Below are 14192 nucleotides of genomic sequence, written 5' to 3' on the forward strand. Positions count from 1 at the left end.
TAAATATGAGTGCATCTGAAATGGTCTCTGCAGATATAATTAAGCTCAGAATTTTAAATAAGGAGACCAACCCAGCCCACGGGCTATAAAACAATGCAAAGGTCCTTCTAAGAGAACACTCAAGAGATCTCACAGACAGAAGCAGCACTGAAGACCAAGGCTGGCACTAACATGCTATAGTCAGCAGTAAGGAATGTCAAGGGTTACTGGCAAGCCAGAGGGCCAATAGATCCCCATCCTAACACACCCAGCCTTTGGAGGGAGTGAATGCCCTAACCTTGCACCATGACCTCTAGAACTAACCAATTTTTGATTTGTTTGTTTTGGGTTTATTTATTATTTGTACAGTATTCTGCCTGCATGTGTGCCAGATCTCATTATGGATGGTTGTGAGCCATGGTTGCTGGGAATTGAACTCAGGACCTTTGGAAGAACAGCCAATGCTTTTAACCCCTGAGCCATCTCTCCAGCCCACCAAATTTTGTTAAACTATCTAGTCCACAGTAATTCCTACAATAGCCATAAAAAGTAACACAGAGCTGGGCTATGGTTGGTACACACCTTTAATCCAGCACTCTAGAGGGAGAGGTAGGCAGCTCTCTGAGTTCAAGACCAGCAGAGTCTACAGAGTGAGTTCCAGGACAGGCAGGGATACACAGAGAAACCCTGTATGGAAAAAAACAAAAAACTCCCCCTCCCCTCAAAATGAAACACAGGATTTTGTGTTTTGAAATTTCAATATCTCACACACACACACACACACACACACACACACACACACACACACACACGGCAGGATCCCAGAGGCCTTGCAAAGAGGGAACTGGATTCATGAGCTGCAGCTCTGGTTCCAAACCAAACTTCCAGAACACTGGCCTCAGTGGGTCCTATGTCTCCCTTTCAACTCTTCTTGTGGCCTTTGCATATGTCATCCAGATGGCTGTTGTCTCACAGAATTGTTCGGTTTCCATACCACGCAGACATCTCTCCTATCCTCTAGCTTGGCATGCTCCCTCAGAGGCCCCCTCCTACCTGATGGATCTCAGCACCAGTTCTCTCTGTAAACCCCAGTGCATTTGCAGGGTCTTGGCAACCACTCTCTATAAAGCCAGGGCGCTTGGGGAAGTCAAGGATGTGGGTACAGAGAGGGTGAAAGTTGGGAGAGGCTGGGGTACAGACTTCGAATCTTGAGATACCTCCCTGTGTGCTGTTAGACAGGCCCATCTTCAAGAGAGGGATGGTAGGCAGGCTGTGTGTGTCACTGTGTCTCCTGTGACTGAGGGATCTTGTTGAACTGACAAGTTAAGCTGGCACTTCAATGGTGTTGGCTTCCTGCTGGTGACAAATAACCTAAACCACTGAAAAAAGTACTCAGAGGGTTCAACTAAGATAACCACTCATTTTTCAGTGAGGATCTGTACCACCATTCCCAGCCTGAGAGGGACTGTTTATACTCTACACAAAACTAGGTTTGAAGACACTCCACAGCCATTAGGTGTGGAAGGAATGTGACCTTGCCTTAACTGGGCCCAAGGTGAAAGCAGTGTTGGGTGGCTTGACCCCACTGAGATCTCACTGATATAAACAGTTGTGATAGACTGACAGGAGCCATTTGGGCAGGGATTAAGGACAAGGACCAGGACTCCAGCTGGGCTATTGTATTGCAGAATGACCAATGGGAGGAGGGAACTGGAGGAGAGACCAATGGTTCAGGTCCTAAGATGGGAAAGGGGGGGCCTGCTGGAGCAGAGCAGGAGAGAGAAGGCTGTAAATTCGGCCATGAACAAGTGGTGCTGCTTTCTTCTGTCTGGCAGAGCATCTGCGAGATTGCTGGAGAATTACACCAAGGGATTCGCCCCACGGAACTGATACTCAGAAGGTTTCATTCTTATTCTCCTTAACCTCCTTTTCCCTCCTGTTTAGGATAGGCAGGTTGTAAGGAAGATTCCTTTGTTTAATAAATTCAAAATAAAGTTTAATTGCTAAGGAACCAGAGCCAACAAATAGGCCCTCAATCAACAAACATTCTGTGGCCTTCATCCTGCAGGTTTGGACTGACAGAGTAGGCTCCCTGTGACCATTCGAGGCATCTGGGTAACATGACAGCAGAGGGTTAATTTAGATCCCTCCAGTCCCCACTTGGGATTAGTGAATCTGTCTGTGACAAGTCTCTGCTGCAAGATTCCAAGTCTGCAACCTGCCTGGCAGTAGCTCAGAGCTCACTCCGTGCTCAGGAAGACCCTCTTGCGGGCAGTGTTGGTGTACGGGTGCCAGCGCCACTCTACATCCGCTGTGGCCTCCTGCTCCAGTGTGCCCAGGCGAATCATGTACACTAGGGTCAGAGGAAAGAGAGGTCACCCATGCACAGGCAAGGCCCTCCTTTACCTCCCCAACTCAGGCATAGACTAAAGCCCCAAACTCACATTTCAGCTCAAATCGAGGCCCAACCTCCGTCAGCTCCACATTACGGTGGTCCGTCTTCTTGTAGACATGGTGCCTAGGGAAGCAGAGGTAGGTATGTCCATCAGTAGAGGCTGACAGGCCCTACAAAGGGCTACAAATGTCATGATGCCCAAAATTCAGCCCACAGTCCCACCGGAATGAAATGTAGTCATCCTGGTTTGCAAAGGTGATGACCCGATGGCTGTCGTCTTTTGGCACAGGGAATAGGTAACGGAGGATGTCCGACACCTGGGCACAGGGAAGGAGAGTCACAAGTGGCTGGTCTGATCCTCAGCCTTCCCCACATGACCTCCCATACTCACCCGCTTGCCCAGCCGTGAGGAAAAGCCATGAGTGATGAGGTGAGGCTTAGCTTCTGACATGGTGCCCAGATCAGGGATGTCATGCCGCATAACCACGTTGCACAGTGTGAAGTAAGCAGTAGGACCGAAGGGCAGATGGCTAACAATGAGTCCCACTGTAGGGCACAGGCTGTCAGACACGCTGCCGCGAGAACAGCCCTAGCTCCCCTTCCCTCCGGCCGGCCTTACCAGGTGTGCCGCGATGCTCATGGACAACCAGCAGGTCGGTGACCCCATTGGCTTTGCAAGCTCGCACCAGCGCTCCAACCTCATGCCGACCTCGGTTCATGCGCTGGGCACCTGGGAACACCAGCTTCAGTTCCTGCCCAGGGACCAATGTCAGATTAGAATTGGAGACACTAGACCCATGCACCCCCTACTCCCGGCCCCCCAGTACCTTTGCAAACATCTTCAGGCGAGAACTGGGGTCTCGGGAGGTGGTGATCATGATCTTAGGATCCTCAACCCCAGCCCATCGGTATTCATCATCCACGTGGCTGGTCACACCTGTCAGGTGACCAAGAGGCAAGAAAAATGCTAATGAGACCTCTAGTGGCCAGGAGGGCAGCTACCAGCCCATCAGTGGCCAAGTACAACTGAGCAATGGAGTAGTCTAGGAGCTGCTAAAACCAGAGGTGAGAGACACACAACAAATATCCATATCTATAGTACACATTAGGTTGTTCCTCACAACAGACATCTATGACGTCTGTGATTCCTTCCCTGCTTACTAACGCAATGATGGGACATTTGGGTACCAGTGCTAAGGACACTGTTGTGCCCCAGCAGACATTCCAGTGAGGGAGAACGAACCAAGAGGAACAGCTACCCTGTTCAATGTGTAAAAGGAACTGGACGCTTGCTCAGGGAGAGCCCCTGTGATGCCGCACAGGCAAACAGGACGGACCCTGGGGACAGTACAGAAACAGCTCACCTGGACACTCCCAGGAGGTGGGAAGCTGCCCAGTGTGGCTGGGGAGGACACGGAGCCCAGTGGGCAGAGAAGTTGGTGCAGTGTAGAAGAGGGCAGCAGAGCAGTTTTACCTTCACCACCAGCATCATCGAACTCCAGGGACCCCTGTAAGGCTAGAGCCTCCCGGCGTAACTCAGTGGGAATTAGCTGATTTTCTGCAAGGAAAAGACGGGGCTGCGTGAGACACAAGCAGGGTCCACTAAACTTATATGACTCAGTATGGCTCACCAGTCTGCACAAATTTTCCGGAAAAGCACCTTATTCTTTCTTAACATTCTTAAAGAGTCACTACAGGAAAGAGTGGAAGGAGGAGAGATAACAAACCAGCTATGTTACGTATTTCACTTTAAGACATGGTCTTGAGAGGCCCGTGGCTGTTAGCATCTGAGTGTGGTGATTACCGGGTATGCCACCACCCCTAGCTACCAACTTTTTTCATCTAGCTGTCACCTAATGGTCACTGGAAAGCTCATTTTCTAAAATACATCTTCCTCATCAATATGTTACTTTTATTTTTTACTTTTTGGTTTCTTGAGACAAGGTTTCTCTGTGTAGCCTTGGCTGTCCTGGACTCGCTTTGTAGACCAGGCTGGCCTCGAACTCACAGCGATCCGCCTGCCTCTGCCTCCCGAGTGCTGGTATTAAAGGCGTGCGCCACCACGCCCAGCAAACCAGGCAAATTTTTAACGAAAATCTGGTAACTCACTGGAGAGCAGTTTGATTCCCGAGGAACACTACAAAATCAGCAAAATGCTTTTTAAAAAAGAAATAGAAAGGGGCTGGTGAGATGCCTCAGCATTTAAGAGCCAGGTAACAGTCCTGAGCTTAATTCCCAGCAACCACATTGTAGCTCGCATCCATTTATAAAGGGATCTGATGCCCTCCTCTGGAATGCAGGTGGAAAGCAGATCGAGCACTGATGCTTACTCAACCAAACAAACTTAGAAAGAAATGGATTATTTCTTAACTAGGAAGGAAGACCAGTCACCTCAAAGTCTTCATACAAGGATTCTAAGCCAGGCGTGGAGGGGCACGCCTTTGATCCTAGTGCTCAGGAGGCAAAGGCAGGGCCCTCTATGAGTCTGAAAACAGCCTGCTCTACAGAGTCAACTCCAGGCCAGCCTCAAAAAACAGTAACAACAAAACAGTATTAAAAAGAACAACACCAGGCTGGAGGACAGATGGCTTAGAGGTTAAGAGCACTGGCTGTTCCTCCAAAAGTCCTGAGTTCAATTCACAGCAACTACATGGTGGCTCACAGCCATCTACAATGAGATCTGGTGCCCTCTTCCAGTGTACAGGTGGACATGCAGGCAGAACACTACACATAATAAATAAATCTAAAAAAAAAAAAAAAAAAAAAAAACCACCGCTAATCTTGATGCAAAGAACACTTCAAGGTGAGTGGTCTCGGCTGGCTGTGGGTCATAGATTTCTTCTGTGGTCTAAAGTGGGGTAGCCAGAGGCTAAGCTGTGGTGTGTCCACTCTGGAAAATAGAACACGCTTGAGCACCCTAGCCTCAGGTCCAGTTCTGTTTCTCCAACAAGTGAGGGGAGAGGGGAGGCAGCATCTCTTCTTTCTACCAATTGAAAACAAGCTCTTATCTGCCCCAGGGAGACTCACAAGAAGGAAAGTCCGTCCAGCCATACCTTTTGCGTCCTAGAAACAATACAGAACCCTGACCCAAACAATTAAGGCAGTCCAACACACACTAACATGCATCTTTAGACCTATAACTTAAAGGCCATAATTTAGGGATATAATATAAACACAAATAATAGCTTAAGCTATTTCTTTTCTTTTTGGTTTTTCTAGACATGGTTTCTCTGTGTAGCCTTGGCTGTCCTGTCCTGGACTTGCTTTGTAGACCAGGCTGGCCTTGAACTCTGCCTCTGCCCCCCAAGTGCTGAGATTAAGGGCATGCACCACCACACCCAGATATTTCTTTTTCCTTCAATGCAGTATTTAATATAGCGATCATTGTAAATGTTAACATACTGATCATTTTTCTTTCTGTGTGTGTGTGTGCCTGCCTGACTTTATATGCACATGTGTTCAGGTAGCTGCTGAGGCCCGAGGACGCTGGGGTTACAGACAGTTGTGAGTCACTCCACATGGTCACTTGGAAATGAATTTGGGTCCTCTGGAAGAACAGTAAGTGCTCTTAACTCTTAAGCCATTTTTGTCTTTTAGTCATCTCCGTTTTTTTTTTCTTTTTTTAAGTTATGAAGATGGATCACAGATGTCTACCATTATGCTTCTATAGCCCAGGCTGATCTGGGACTCATGCAGCCAAAGCAAGCCTTGAACTCCTGATTTCCTGCCTCCAGCTCCCTAGTGCCAGGGTTACAGGCAGACAGGCTACCAGACCCAGTTTAGTGAGGCTGGGGACAGAATCCAAGAGCCTCCTTCATGTTAAGCAAGCACTCTAACAACCAAGCTACAGCCCTAGCCCTAACATTATGCTTCTTAACTCAAACAAACTTTATATAACACACCTACTTTATAGTCCTAAAACTTAGGAACAGAGAGATGAATTTAATCAGAGGTACCAGGTACCCTGGTAGGACCCATAAAGCTTCTTGGATATAAACCCAACAAAATAGGAACATGATATTCCCAATTAAGGTCTGTGATACAAGATGTTCATTTAATAGAGCAAATGAAAATGTCAATAAATGAAAGGTAAAGTTGCCAGGTGTGGTGGCACATGCCTTTAATCCCAGCACTCGGGAGGCAGAGGCAGGTGGATCGCTGTGAGTTCAAGGCCAGCCCAGTCTACAAAATGAGTCCAGGACAGTCAAGGCTACATAGAGAAACCCTGTCTCGAAAAATCAAAATAATAATAATAATAATAATAATAATAATAATAATAATAATAATAATAATAATAATAATGTTTTAAACTTTTAACTTGTAAAGCAAATGACAATCAAGTACTAAATGGAAGAAGAGTTTTAAAATACAAGCTAGCCAGGGGTGGTAGGCAGGATGAGGGGGTGGCGCATGCCTTTAATCCCAGCCCTTGGGAGGCAAAGGCAAGCTCATCTCTATGATTTTGAGGCCAGCCTGGTTACAGAGCGAGTTCCAGGACAGCCAAAGGATTCTCACGACATACCCTTGGGGACGGGAACCAATAAGACAAGGTCTTGAAACTAAAGAAAAACTAGATGGTCTGTAAGCAAACTATCAACCTGTAAACATGGGCAGCATACACGGCCATACCATCATATGGTGGGACCGTTCAGGAAGCAAGAGAGGTCCTACCTAACAGGCAATGAATAGAAAGACGCTGCTCAGTCACACTAATACAAATACATTAAGGTCAAACTCGTCCACACCATTGTATAGTATGCTCTAGCAAGGACTAGTATCCCACCAGGACCGGGAAGCCGTACCTTCGAGAGCACGCTTGACTCGCTCCTTCTTCTCCTGAACCGATCGCTGTGCCTCCTCCCGGGCCTTGCGATACAGGTACTCGCGGCGCAGGCGAGCCTCTCGACGGAGCTAGAGAATTACACAGGGTCACCATCCATTCCCGAGCACCGAGGACCACAACTCAGCCCTTCGTTAGCCCCCACCTCCCCGCAGGCCAGAGTACAAACTTAAACATCCTACCATGATGAGTGTCGCTCCCACGCGACTCTGGGATCTTCAGGAGCCGCTGGCACCACGCAGCACTCACTTCCGCCCTCAACCATGAAGGCCTCAAGAGGCTTTCCTCGAGCCGACTGCCGTCTAGAGTGCCCCAAGTTAAGATGGCGGATGGAGGCGGGACTTGCAAGGTGATTGGTCAGTCGGGCAGCCAACCAGTTATTCGTTCGGAACGTCACGTGGTCTAAGACACCCCTGAAAATCTAATCCGTCCGCGGCTTCACCAGCGCACGGACTGCTCAAACAGCCGGCTAGCCAAGAGCAAAGGTGGAAAGCGGGGCGGATAGCCATCTGATTCGGGAAGTGTTCCACTTCAGTTGCTAACCCGAGTCCTGGTTCCTGGAGTGCCCTGGCCGTTGACAACGGTCACCCGGAGGTAGAAGCCTTTCACTTCCGGGACACGATTAGGACCGCCCTCTAAGGGCGGGTCTCGGGAGCCTATTGGCTGTCACACACGTGGGCTAGCGGTGATTAGGCGGCTTGAAAGGAGGTGTCTCCGCCCATCCGCGTCCCAAGGCTGGTTGGGCCATGGCGGTCTCGGCCCTGCGCGAGGAGTTGGACTCCAAGTTCCTAGAGCTGCTCAGCGACCTGGAGGAGCTGGAGACGAAGCGGGCGGCGCTGAACGCCCGGGTGGAGGAGGTGGGCCACGGGGAATACAGGGAGGGATAGAGGACGGGCACGGGGAGGGAAACTGAGTCTTAAGTCTCTCCTGTCTCCCCAGGGTTGGCTCTCGCTTGCCAAGGCTCGCTATGCCATGGGCGCCAAGTCGGTAGGGCCCCTGCAGTATGCCTCGCATATGGAGCCTCAGGTCTGCGTGCGCGCCAGGTGAGGTGCCCTCCCTGTGGAGTGGGTGGGCAGGACCTAGGCCTCCGCGGCCAGAGATCCATCTTCCCTTCTCCTTCAGCGAGGCCCAGGATGGATCCCAGACCTTCAGGGTGGTCAAAGCCGACGCCCATATCCCCGAGGAAGTGGGGCCCCGCGAAGCATGTGAGTTCCCTTTCCTCCTGTCCGCTCTTACTCAATGCTAAAGACAAAACTCACTGAACGTTTAAGGAAATTACTTGATTCGGGATCTGGTTAATGGAGAGCACCTAAGCTGGAGATTGGACGGTCTCAGGAGGGCGGATTTTCCTTATACTTTGATAGGGAGGGCACAAGAAGTTATGGTTTTATAGTGGGCCGTTTTATAGTGGGATCGGTTCTGTAGCCAAAGGAAGTCTCAGTCAGCTAAACAGAAAGCATGCATCTCTGTATCTAGGTGTTCCTTAGAAATAAACCTCTAACCCCAATTAATCATTCCTGAGACAAAGAATTGGGAGGGGTGGGATTTCAGGGGCCTTCCAGCACATTTAGGTAAAATGGGCAAGGTCAGTCTGTGACCTTGTCACAGGCAAACAGATGCAGAGTCACCTGGATTGCAAAGGGAAGAGTGTTTTTATTGCCAAACCCACAAAACGGTTGGGGGAATTTCTAACCTTCAGTGTTTTTCAGGATCATGAGCTTGGATTATGCTCAAGAGGACTGTATGATTTTTAACCTTTCTTTCTCCAGCTCTGCGCAGGCGCAGGGGCCCTACCAAGACTCAAGAGTCAGGGTCCTCTGTAGTTCCTCAAGATCCCTTGAACTGGTTTGGAATTTTGGTTCCTCACAGCCTGCGGCAGGCCCAAGCCAGCTTCCGGGATGGTGAGTGGATCTTATTGGCTCAATAAGCCATATACTGAATCCCAGCCCTTTATCTGCAGGGAGCACTGGAAAACTAGGACCACATGAGGACCCTTAGCAAACTGTCGAATATCTGCTGGGGGCTTTTCCCAAAAGTATCCACCGGCTGTTCTTAGCATTCTAGGTTCGTGTTTGGTAACTGCTGAGGGATATAATAGCAGCGGGGATAAAATGGAATGTTTATTCTGTGTAGGAGAGAAAGACAATGTATAAATAAGTAGGCAAACAAATCGACTCTTATTGTGGTTCCAGGCTTGGAAAGTCATGAAAATAGTAACACGGGAGGGAGTGGGCGAAGGAAGAGCTTCGTGAGTGATCTGGGGGCGCCATGCTCTACTAAGGAGATCATCTAGGCCTTAGTTGGTGGAGTTACTAGGGCAGAAGCCCTGAGCAGGGGAGGTATGTGGACTGGAGGAAAAGCAGAGGAGGCTAGAGAGCTGGGGTGGTGGAGTCAGCAGGGGGCAGGGGCCACAGAGCCAAGCATAGTGAGGTTTCCAGAAGGACCTGTAGGGTCAGGGGCAGGGCCAGAGTCGGTAGGATGACTCCTTCAGCTGCTGAGTGAGGACAAACTAGGGAGCAGAGGGAGGAAGCAGGTGCCACAGGGCATCAGCCAGCACGGGATGTAGGTAGAGGCATTAGAAGTGGGGTGACAGTGAGATCTTGCACATGTTTTGAGAGTGGAAGCCCCAGTGCCTGCTAAGACAGGTTGCAGGAGTAGAGGAAGTGGAAGAGTCCACTCAGAGCTCTAGGAGGAAAGGCCTGGTTCACCTGTAGCAGTGGCCAGGCTGCTAGGCAGCAGCTGCGGGAAAGGGGCATGGTGATTGTGGGTGGGTTCTTGTGGCCAGGCACCTGCTTCTGGACTGGATCAAGATTTGGAGGTCCAGTGCAAGAGTGCTGGTGTTTGATGTCCTGAATTGTTGACACTGATGCACATAAAAATTGAGATAAAAAGTTGAGGGCCAGGGAGTACCAAGAAGAGACTAAAGAATCGGCCCTCCTCCCCCATAGTGGGGTATATCCTAGAATCCTAGAGTTGTGAGAAAGCATTGCCTGGAAGCTTAGGGAAATGAGACATCAGCCCTGCTGCTCAGTGGGAGGGTAAAAACAGGCCTAGCTGACCTACTGGATACAGTAGAGGAGTAGAGAGCAGAGGCTGATGCCACCTAGAGGTGGATGAGAGAATGCTTCATGCTCTGGTGCAGAGAAAAGCGGGGAGTAGCTCAGAATGTCTAGGAGTCCGCTGCTGGAAGGAGGAAGGTTTGTAGGATCTGTGAGGTAAGATGCTTGCTTCTTCCTGGCAAGCACAGTGAATCAATGGAAGGGGTTTTTGAGGAGATGATTGTTTAGCACAGGTGAGGTGCTAAGGAGGTGAGGGTGTGGGCCATGTGATATCATACCTGGAACATTTTAGAATGTCCTGCTCCTGCAGTCCCTGAGGGGGTCCATATGTCATACCATGGTGACGTTTCTCTTCTTTTCCCAGGCCTGCAACTGGCTGCAGATATAGCCAGCCTCCAGACCCGCATCAACTGGGATCGAAGTCAGCTCCGGGACCTCCAGAAAAAGCTGAAGGAGTTGGACCCTGGGCCTGCGTGACCTGCATCTAGTTTTTGAGGCTCTGAGCATAGCCATCTTGGATGCCACCACCCTATCTCAGGCCATCTTCTTTCCTAAATAGCCCCTGTCTCAGCCAGTGGCTCTCCGAGAAACGTCCTTAGTCTGTTGTTTCAGCTTTGTGAGGCAGAAGTTTGATGCCGCAAGCTGAGCAGTGCTGAAAGCAACTTATTAAACCACTACTGGGTCCATGTTCTCAGAGGGCCTCCCTCCTGGGGGTAATCTAGTGAACCGGCAAAGAGCCTGGCATCAGCCAGCTGGGATAATGGAAACACTGCAGGGATGGTGACAGGGAAGCCATGGAGCCTGGAAACTTGAGACAGGTCGGGACAATTGCCGTCAGTAAACAGACGTCTGGCTGGGTGTGGTGGTACATGCTTGCAGTCCCAGAAACTCTAGGGCCTGAGGCAGGAGGATCACTTACAACCATGTAGTTAGAGACTGACTAGCCTGGGCAACAGATCTGTTCCTTAAAATTAGATAGAAAAGACAACACACAAATACCAGAATAGCTAGCAGGGAGTATTATTCTGTTATAAAGGGAAAAACAAAACAAAAACCCGAAAACATTCTTTCAAGGGAATTGAAGACACCTCACTTGGTGTAGCTTACAGGAGTAAGCTCTGTTTGCTGAAGTTGTAGTCCCTCATCTGGGAACTGTGTCCTGCTTCACTTTTCTACTGAGCTAACTTTTCAGTTGTAATAGTTTATAGGTGTATATATATTTTCTCCCAATTTGTTAATTTTGTTCATGTTGGTTTTTCTACTTCTTAATTGTAAAAACATAAACTTATACAGAAATTTTGAATAAAGTGAAAGGTACAATAACTGTGGTCAAGCTCTTTCATGTCTATGTGGTGTTTTGCCAGCATGCATGTCTGTGCACCCTGTGGTTGCCTCTGCCCTCAGGCCAGAAGAGGGCGGGGAATCTGGAATTACATATGGTCGTGAGCAGCCCTGTGGGTGTTGGGAAAACCTGGACCCTCTGGGGCAGTGCTCACCTTTTGGTTTGGTTTTTTGTTTGTTTTTTTCCCCCTGAGACAGGCTATCTTTGTATAGCCTTAGCTGTCCTAGACTCACTTTGTAGACCAGGCTGGCCTCGTACTCACAGTGGTCCGCCACCCTCTGCCTCCGGTGTCCTGGGATTAAAGGCGTGCGCCGCCACGCCCAGCTTTGTTACCAAGTTTTATTGATGAACAGCGAAAAGACTAACAGCCGATTACAAGCCTGTGTGAGATTAGGAAGCACGTTCTCTCCCTCCAGGCTCTCTGGTGCCTCTGTGTTTGGGGCTATTGTGACGAGAGAGAAAAGGTCCTCCGCCCTTCAGGAGGCTGAGTTAACATCCTACTGCCAAGTAAAGCGACAAAGCTGCAAGCAAGAGAGGGCGGAACACAATCGTAATGACCGTAAATTCTTCCTGTGGGAGGGCCTCTGCTGATCACGCCAGAGTTCATTTACTGCGGCTGGGCTTCGGGTGTGGCGGGCTCTGGGAAAGCCGGCACGGCTGCTGCCGCCCGCCGCCGATGGTGAAGTCAGTGCCGCCGCCGCGGGAGTGGGGTGAAGTCCGTGCTCAGCTGAGAGCTGTCGCCTGTTGCCTTTCACCCAACTCCTACCCGCGGAGAAGGTTCATCAATGCATCCTTCACTGTTTCCTAGGAAGTGAGGAAGCTGAAGAATTTAAGGGGTGGAGTTTGTGCACGGGGCTCTGCTGACGTAGGTGACATAGCCGGCAAGACAGAGGCACCTGCCGGCAGCTCCCATATGGTCTAGCGGTTAGGATTCCTGGTTTTCACCCAGGCGGCCCGGGTTCGACTCCCGGTATGGGAACAATGCAACTTTTGCTTTTTTCTAACTTAGAGAAAAAATTCATTGCTGTTCTTGTCTTTTTGCTATACCTAGCAGCACGATCATTCGGGAAAAAAAAATCGCTGCCCTTCCTGCCTTCTAGGCAATCTTAACACCTCGCACTGAAGTAGTAGGGTATAGACTCAGATTGAGTCTAGAATCTGTTGTTTAGGAAACTGTGGGCCCCACAGGCTCATTCATTGGTCTGAGTACTGACATCAGCTTTCTTTAGTATTAACTAGGTATTTTGCCCAGCAGTAACTACTTAAATCAGCTGTTTATATCAACTATCATCTACATTATAGATGCTAAACTACAGATATTGAAGTTAAATGTAATATTTTTCAAAATAACATCGTGGGTTGCCAATACGGAGGTTTCTTCTGCCGGGCCCTTCCCAGATTCTTGGCCTGGAGTTAAAACTTGCTGCGTGGGGCAACTGCAAGCTAGGGTGTAATGTTTTGTCTGCGTTGCTCAGTGTTCTTGCCTTCTGACCTGAGTATGCTGGGCTTGATTCCGGCATGGAACTAATTCCAAGCCTTTTTTTTTTTTTTTTAAGATTTATTTATTTATTATTATGTATACAGTGCTCTGCCTACATGTACACCTGCAGGCCAGAAGAGGGTGTCAGATCACATTATAGATGGTTGTGAGCATGTCTGTATTCCAGCTAGAGTAGCCATGTTGCTGGATTAAAACGAATACAGGTCCTCTGCAAGATCAGTGCATGTTCTTTTTTCTTTTTTTTCAGGCAGTTGTGGCACACAGTTTTGTTTGTTTATTACATACAATGTACTGCCTACATGTATGCCTACAGGCCAGCAGAGGGCACCAGATTACATTTATATATGGTTGTGAGCCACCACGTGGTTGCTGGAAATTGAACTCAGACCTTTGGAAGAACATACAGTTCTCTTAACCTCTGAGCCACCTCTCCAGCCCTGAGATTCCTTCCTTCCTTCCTTCCTTCCTTTCCTCTCCTTTTTTCTTTTCTTTATCCTTTTTTTTCGGGGGGGCGGTCGTCGAGACAGGGTTTCTCTGTGTAGCCTTGGCTGTCCTGGACTCACTTTGTAGACCAGGCTGCCCTTGAACTCACAGAGACCTGCCTGCTTCTGCCTCTCTGAGTGCTCGGATTACAGACATGGGCCACCACACCTGGCTCCAAAATAAAAGATTTTTAAGAGGAAGTAAATGTTGAGGCAGGACTGGGGGGTGGGGGGGGGGATTGTTGTTTTAGTCTGCTTCCTGCTGATTGGAGGTAATGACATCTTTGAGGATCCTAAGAAAACTGGGATGCTGCCCAAGTCTTTGGAGAGCTGGCTATTTCACTCACTGTCCAGGGTCTGTAGGACCATCTGGTGCTAGAAAAGTACAGGCCTAGCTGAATCAGTCTGTGAGGCTGGACCGTCTGGAGCTAGAAGTTTTGAAGCTGTCCTGGATGCAGATTTTGAGAAAACACCTGGACCTGGCAGGATGCTGAAACAGATAGAAGGATAGATAGATAGATAGATAGATAGATAGATAGATAGATAGATAGATAGATAGATAGGACAGACAGAGACCAGCATCTCAGCATCTGT

At 49.1% G+C, this 14192-nt stretch overlaps 2 protein-coding genes and 1 non-coding gene across 4 annotated transcripts; 2 read left to right on the plus strand and 1 right to left on the minus strand.

Annotated features, from left to right (window-relative positions):
* Window positions 1-2174: 2174 nt before the first annotated feature.
* Imp4 (IMP U3 small nucleolar ribonucleoprotein 4) lies at window positions 2175-7340 on the minus strand. The gene is made up of 8 exons (XM_051152824.1): window positions 7177-7340; window positions 3849-3932; window positions 3202-3311; window positions 2994-3126; window positions 2766-2920; window positions 2597-2691; window positions 2424-2497; window positions 2175-2332 (listed from the first exon to the last, which is right to left on the minus strand). Exons 3-8 carry the CDS (start codon window positions 3250-3252, stop codon window positions 2220-2222), a joined length of 621 nt encoding a protein of 206 aa, XP_051008781.1. The 5' UTR covers window positions 3253-3311; window positions 3849-3932; window positions 7177-7340; the 3' UTR covers window positions 2175-2219.
* Window positions 7341-7903: 563 nt separating this feature from the next.
* Window positions 7904-11270, plus strand: Ccdc115 (coiled-coil domain containing 115). 2 transcript variants are annotated; one of them, XM_051152825.1, is made up of 5 exons: window positions 7904-8071; window positions 8154-8257; window positions 8337-8419; window positions 8914-9115; window positions 10638-11270. In XM_051152825.1, the coding sequence occupies exons 1-5, from the start codon at window positions 7961-7963 to the stop codon at window positions 10759-10761; spliced, it is 624 nt and encodes a 207-aa protein (XP_051008782.1). In that variant the 5' UTR covers window positions 7904-7960; the 3' UTR covers window positions 10762-11270. The 2 variants fall into 2 exon arrangements, with proteins under 2 accessions (XP_051008782.1, XP_051008783.1); XM_051152826.1 differs by having other exon boundaries at window positions 8984-9115.
* A 1252-nt stretch (window positions 11271-12522) lies between these two features.
* Window positions 12523-12594, plus strand: Trnae-uuc (transfer RNA glutamic acid (anticodon UUC)). The gene has a single exon. It is a non-coding gene; the product is annotated as a tRNA-Glu (tRNA).
* Window positions 12595-14192: the final 1598 nt, after the last annotated feature.

This window comes from Acomys russatus, chromosome 11 (genome assembly GCF_903995435.1).
Source record: "Acomys russatus chromosome 11, mAcoRus1.1, whole genome shotgun sequence".
NCBI lineage: Eukaryota > Metazoa > Chordata > Mammalia > Rodentia > Muridae > Acomys > Acomys russatus.